Raw genomic sequence first — 6593 nt, forward strand, 5'->3', positions numbered from 1 at the left:
AAGCTTTGCTGTCACCACCACAGCTGGAGCAGGCGAGGGAGAATCCTGTGTTGGCTTTTGGAGAACACACACCCTGCTGTTGCCTCAGCTCAGAACACTTAGCCTCCAGCACAGCAAGATCACAGGTTCTCTGATGAATGTCAAGCTACCCGGTCTGTGGCACCATGTTGCCGCAGCCCTTGGACACCTATACAGTGACACCCAAGCAATCAGTCTCAGAACTGTCATATTATCCTTGTATGACACATTCACCACATGAATGTATGTCCTTGATCCAGGGTTTTGATAAGATTCTGCTGTTGTGTTCCTAAGTTAACAAATCAAGTGTGTTTTGCCCACAGGGCACCAGTGTGAGAAGGGCACAGGTCTGTAGTTACACAGCTTGGCTCCTCCGGGCTCCCTACTCAACAGCAGGGTAACCTTGGGCAGGTCAGTTATCAACCCACCCGAGCCTCAGTCTCCTCCCATATCCACCCCAAGATGTGTTGTGTGGGGTCAAAGAAATGAGTCATGTGACATTTTCCTCCCTGTGAGTACAGTGCAGTCTCTCCCCAGGAGCTACCCCCAAAGGAACACTTGGTCCCCAGCAGAAGTTGGCATCTCCCAAGCACGTAGGTACAGATACTCGTACAGGTGGGGTGAAACAGACACAGACACTGCACTCACTGGAGAGTTACAGCATGGGAAAGTGGGACACAAACCCTCTGGCGCCACCTTGGGCAAATACAGCAGGATTCGTCCTTCCTGTGACGGTTTCTTTATTCGATTATCATCACCCCTCAGTGAAAGGGTGGTTCCTGCAACACTACATAGAAGCCTGACAAATACGTTACGAAAGCAGTAAAAATGCTTCCAATGTGGGAAAAGAAGAAAGTTTGTGGAGGAAGGGGCCACAAAGCTGAAGACGGCTTCAGTGTAAGCAGGTGCCCATCTAGAAAGAATGGGTCTGCTGTGTCTTCAAGTCTGAGACACAGGGCTCCGCCAGTCGCAAGCAGAGCACTCCCTGAAGGGCCGCTGCGCACTTTTCTTTGTACGTCTAGCAACCTGGCAGGACACATTGGAGCTGAGCTTCTAACCTATGCGTAAAGCGTGTTCAGCAGTAGGACCCCAGTTCTTCCTCTGGTCTGCCTACTTTCTAGCTCTGCCAATCCGGTGGAGCCGTGGTCACTGGGGCTGGGTGGTCCAAGGCGTGGCAGTCATCCGAGAGGAACACCAAGTCCTGAAAGAGACAAGCACGCAAGCTATTGTGGGTGGCCCTGGAGCCGTGGGCAATGCCAGAGCTCCTGTCACCCTGGGAGACTGTTCAAGTGTCCCTGGTGTGCCCCCTGCCTTCCCAGACAGAGCTGGTTCCCTCATGGTCTCACAAGAGCCTGTAATTTATCATGTATGCAGTCTACTCACGCTTTGGTTGACAGATGGACAGATGGTTGAGTGGTGGGCTCAAGGAGCAGGTGCACTATCAATTACTGAGTGGTCAGGGGTTAGGAATACCACACAGAACAGCACCAGCTCCCACCTCGGGTGACTTCAGCCAGTGCACATCACACACTGGAAGGCACCATGCTAATTTCAACCTCCCTTCTCCCCAGAAAACCAAGGAAGTCAGGAAATGAGGGGGACTGGCATGGGAAAGTGTACGGTAAGCTGATTGCAAAGGATTCCGGGGTGGGGGGGGCTTACTCTGGTCAGACAGGTGCTTCCCCGAGCATCTGCACATACATGAACACACACCCCATTTACTTACCACACACAAACACACAAGAAAGGGGGACACTGGAGAGATGGCACAGGTAAGGGTGCTTGCCGCATAAGCATGAAGACCTGAATTCAGGTCCCCAGCGCCCATGTAAAAGGCCAGGTGTGGCCATGCATGTGTAACACCAGTACTGTGGAGGGCAAAGACAGGAGGATTGCTGGGGCTTGCTGTTGGCCAGCCTACCTCGAGCGAGGGAATTAGGTGGAGAGTGATAGAGCAGGGCACTAGATATCTGCCTCTGGCCTAGACACATGCACATATACCACATACACTCACATACATGCATACCCAACAACACTTTTTAAAAAAGATACTCGGAATTCTACATTTAGTCACCTTGCTAGGTATCTTAGGGTAGAGTCAGCACAGAGCTGGTGTACTGTAAGGGTGACATTATTAGTATCCTTCCAGTGACATCACAAGATGGGCACTAAGTTCCCAGCTGAGCCATGCACATCAAATCGATGTGCAGCTGTGGGCAGTGAGGGGCCTCACCTTGAGTTTTGGTCACTTAACAAGGGACACTATGTTTGTGGAAGGGTTGCTTGGACTGGAAGTGCCTCCCCCAAACCCTCCACCTTTGTGTTCAGAGCACAGTGGCCACGCACCCGCCGGCAGAAGGAGTTCATGATGGTGTACAGCTTCCGCACTCTGTCCTTCAGTGCATCCACCTCAGCCATTTTCCAGCACTGAGGTGAGGCCACAAAGTCCCGCAGCTTGGCCAGCACACAGTAATTCTGGGAATGGCAATGAGAGAGGACTGTGGGAACAGCAGCAGCCAGGGCTAGGAGCTGAGCCCCCAAATCCTCCAGCAAAGCATGGAAACTTGCCCCATCTAGGCCCCCTCAGGCCAGAAACAGCAGGGTCCACCCACCCGGCCCTGCCAGGCAGCACCCTCTTACATGGATATCCAGGTAGAGCTGGGGCAGGTACCTCACACACGAATCCTGCAGGAAGAAGCGGGTAAACAGACCACTCCCAGTCACAGATGGCTCCCTGCCAGCCCCCACCCCCAGGCCAGCAGCCCCAGAACCTGGGGTCTTCCCTACGGATGCAATGTCATCCACAGCACATCTTGCATTGTGGCACCTGCTCTTGCAGAATTTGACTTTAGAACACAACTTTTACCATGCTTACTATGAATGAGGATATTTTTTACATATGTAAAAGCACATATGAATGCATAACATATATTTACTAGTATATAACATTACACATATATATACATGTATGTAAATAGTTTTGAAGCAGCTAGTTATATGACAATTCAATAACCCCCTGTAGTTTGATACATAATTATATATGAATATAAATGAATATGTCAATTGGTTACATATGAGTTTTTAAAATTTAAAAAAATTTTATGTGTGTGTTTTGCTTGAATGTATGTAAGTGCATCTGTGAATTCAGTGCCCACAAAGGCCAGAAGAAGGCATTGGATCCTTCAGAACTAGAGTTTTGCATGGTTGTTAGCTACCATGTGGGTAATGGGAACTGAACCTGGGTCCTCTGCAAGAGCAGCCGGTGCTCTTAACTGCTGAGCCATCTCTCCAACCCCTACATGAGTTATTAACTGAAGCAAAAACACGGGGAAAAGCACGTGATACAGAACACGGTACTATGAAGAGGCGTGTGTGTTGCTGTAGGACCCCTGCTGAGACGTCTAGATGCCCTCCCTCCATGAATTCCTGTGGGACCTGGAGCTGTGGTCCTCCTCCGTGACTCAGTTCCTCAGCTGTGGAGTAGCACACTCCGAATACGTTCTCTCCACTTCCTTCGTCCCTGAGGTTCTGACTACGCTCTCTTACCTTGTAACTTCAGATCCTTCTAACATAATTGCTTTCTCTGTTTGACAGCAAGGAATTATGTTGCAACTGTCTAAAGAAATGTTGCACAAAAGAACATGAACTTAAAGAGCAGCCGGTGCTCTTAACTGCTGAGCCATCTCTCCAACCCCTACATGAGTTATTAACTGAAGCAAAAACACGGGGAAAAGCACGTGATACAGAACACGGTACTATGAAGAGGCGTGTGTGTTGCTGTAGGACCCCTGCTGAGACGTCTAGATGCCCTCCCTCCATGAATTCCTGTGGGACCTGGAGCTATGGTCCTCCTCCATGACTCAGTTCCTCAGCTGTGGAGTAGCACACTCCGAATACGTTCTCTCCACTTCCTTCGTCCCTGAGGTTCTGACTACGCTCTCTTACCTTGTAACTTCAGATCCTTCTAACATAATTGCTTTCTCTGTTTGACAGCAAGGAATTATGTTGCAACTGTCTAAAGAAATGTTGCACAAAAGAACATGAACTTATCAGATGATGTCCTTAATAAGCAACTTGAAAGCCACTGACACTATGTAATCCAAATTTTAACAGACACACACACACACAGACACACACACACACACACACACACACACACACACAAGAAATAAATGAATACACACACACCACACACACACACACACACACCCCACCATGATATGCACAAAAGAGCTAACAGCCCTCCACAGTATTGTAACAGCAGTTACCTCTAGGTGGCAGGCTTATAAGCACTATTTTTTTCTTGGTCCTTTGTGCATTTTTTAACCGTTCTAGAAAGCATGTAACTTTTATGAGACAGAAATGCATGAAATTTAGCTTTTGAAAGGAAAATACAGATTGTTAGGATATTGTGAACTGCAATATTTGAGAAACATTAGGTTCTGTTTTAAGTGTGTACAAGCAATTGAGTGACACTTTAAAATTTTATGAAGACTCTTAATGGAGTCTAATGTGTTTTGTTTCTGTTTTAAAGACACAGGCAGAGGACCTGGACTCTTTCTCCTCTGCAGCGCCCCTCAGGGGATGCCCTTGAGATCCAGGGTCTTCCTCTGCCCTGTGTTCTTCTGGTCACTCTCAGCCCCAGGACACTGATGAGGACTCTATAGTCCCCCTACTTTATGAATGGGAAACTGGGGCAGGAGGCTGAGTGCCCCACAGTCCCTCATCAGATACAGGGTATGTCACTCCTTGGCATATACTCTTGGTCACCAGGTTAATAACAGAATCAAAGAAACTTAGTTCTTTGGTTTTGTTTAACTCTAAAATCCTAGTCCTTATAGGAAATTTTGTTATGTTTTTGTCCCAAAGCAAGAGTTTGAGAGCTGGGTGTGGGTCTACCATGGGCCTCCAGATGTGGAGGGACTTACCTCGGGTTCTGAAGCTTGCAGGCTCTGGAAGTCCCCCATGATCTCCCGGCTCAGGGTTAGCATCCGGGAGTAGCAGGTGGGGGGTGCAGACCCCACCATGGGGAGCCAGACCACCACCAGCAGCAGCAGGGACAGTGTTCGGGGCATCATGGTGCTGGCTGCCCGGTGCTGGACCAACTGCCCCTTTAAACAGCTGCTGGAGGGGTGTATGTCCAGAACCCAGAATCTGCCTCTTTCCTGTGAGGCCCTGTAAGGGAGGGTGGGATCAAGGATGTGACACACCCACTGAGACTGGGACACTGGATCCTTTCAGAAAGATGCTATGATGAGGGGAGGGGGTACAGGGGGCGGCAGCACCTGGACAGGAAGCTGGCATTCACTTTCCACCAGGCGTTTCTCCAGTGGTTGGAACAGCAGATGAAAAGGTCAGAGGGGGAAGGGAGAGAGATGGAGGAATGGGAGGTTGGATCAGATTGGATCAGAGGCCAGAAAGGGGCAGTTTGGCCCTGTGTCACAGTGAGGACTGTTTCTGTAAGTCCAGCTGGTCTGTGGGAGCTGAATTTAGGATGAGAGGAGGGAACCCCACTCTCTCCAGCCTGCTGGGTGGGGCATGCAGTCTGGGTGCCATCACCTGTTGCCCAGACACTAACCAGGCAGGAGACCTTTGGGTGCAGCTCTGGTTCTGGGCTGTGTGACCATCACTGAGCCCCTACCATGAGTCCCAGAGGACAGAGCAGGAAAAGCCTGTTCCTCAAACTTGCATATCTTTAGGGCCAAAGCAGCATCAGCTAAATCAGAGAGTTTGGCATTGCAGAGAATTATCCCCCGCCCCCCCATTTCTGGCCACAGTCTTGGTCCAGTTTCTTAAATCTTCACTCTCCTACTGTGTGCAATGGGGTGACAAGTGTCCCCAGCTCAGGCCACAGTGAGGAATGGTCAGGAATGCACTAGCTAAGCAGATCTCAGGCCAGGCACACTGCAAGTTTCCAAGCCTGAAGAGGCCACAGTGAGGAATGGTCAGGAATGCACTAGCTAAGCAGATCTCAGGCCAGGCACACTGCAAGTTTCCAAGCCTGAAGTGACGTCACCGCCTCTGGTATATCCTGCACTTGTGATAGAAACAGCGGAGGTGATGCTGCCAGAGCCTCTAAGTGTTTCGTAGATGCCAGCAGCCACCAGGACAGCTGTTGCCACAAGCGCCATGCACCACAGCAGGGCACTACGGTGTGAGGGTGCTCCTGTTCCCCAGGCAAGGAGAAGAAAGGTCTCCCAGGAGATGGCACTGGGAAGTGATATTAGGTCTCAGGACCCTTACGTGGACTTGCCTGGCTCCAAAGTCTCATGCTCCCAAGGAGACCAGACGGAGAGCCTGATTGAGATTCATAGTTTAGGACTCAAGTGAGGAGGGAAGCAGACCATGGTGTCCTGGATGCTGGCAGGACTGAGGTGGCTTCAGGGATAAATGCTTGGCTCTATGTCTGTGGAGAATCCCTTCCTGACCCTGGCATCCATTCTCTGTCTGTAAACAGGTGGCATCACCCTGGGCAAGGTCTGCTGTACCAGCCAGTCCCCACACTTTGTTTATTTAGTTTCTGGTGTTCAGAGCCCTGGGTAGGGATCATAAACCACCCCTTCCTGTTTTGTAGG

The 6593-nt window shown here is 50.0% G+C and overlaps 1 protein-coding gene across 1 annotated transcript; it reads right to left on the reverse strand.

The window, feature by feature from the left end:
• Positions 1–749: 749 nt before the first annotated feature.
• On the reverse strand, positions 750–5171 carry Cytl1 (cytokine like 1). The gene is made up of 4 exons (XM_008833118.2): positions 4947–5171; positions 2659–2703; positions 2365–2493; positions 750–1219 (listed from the first exon to the last, which is right to left on the reverse strand). The coding sequence occupies exons 1-4, from the start codon at positions 5094–5096 to the stop codon at positions 1136–1138; spliced, it is 408 nt and encodes a 135-aa protein (XP_008831340.1). The 5' UTR covers positions 5097–5171; the 3' UTR covers positions 750–1135.
• Positions 5172–6593: the final 1422 nt, after the last annotated feature.

The sequence above is a fragment of the Nannospalax galili genome, unplaced genomic scaffold, assembly GCF_000622305.1.
Source record: "Nannospalax galili isolate Female #2095 unplaced genomic scaffold, S.galili_v1.0 scaffold1076, whole genome shotgun sequence".
Lineage (NCBI taxonomy): Eukaryota > Metazoa > Chordata > Mammalia > Rodentia > Spalacidae > Nannospalax > Nannospalax galili.

Excerpts from the sequence above, each read along its gene's own strand:
- Cytl1 (XM_008833118.2), bottom strand. The coding sequence starts at position 5,096 with ATGATGCCCCGAACACTGTCCCTGCTGCTGCTGGTGGTGGTCTGGCTC. Across the intron at positions 2,704-4,946 it reads TGCAAGCTTCAGAACCCGAG|GATTCGTGTGTGAGGTACCT; the intron begins GTAAGTCCCTCC and ends TTCTTCCTGCAG. Across the intron at positions 2,494-2,658 it reads AGCTCTACCTGGATATCCAT|AATTACTGTGTGCTGGCCAA; the intron begins GTAAGAGGGTGC and ends TGCCATTCCCAG.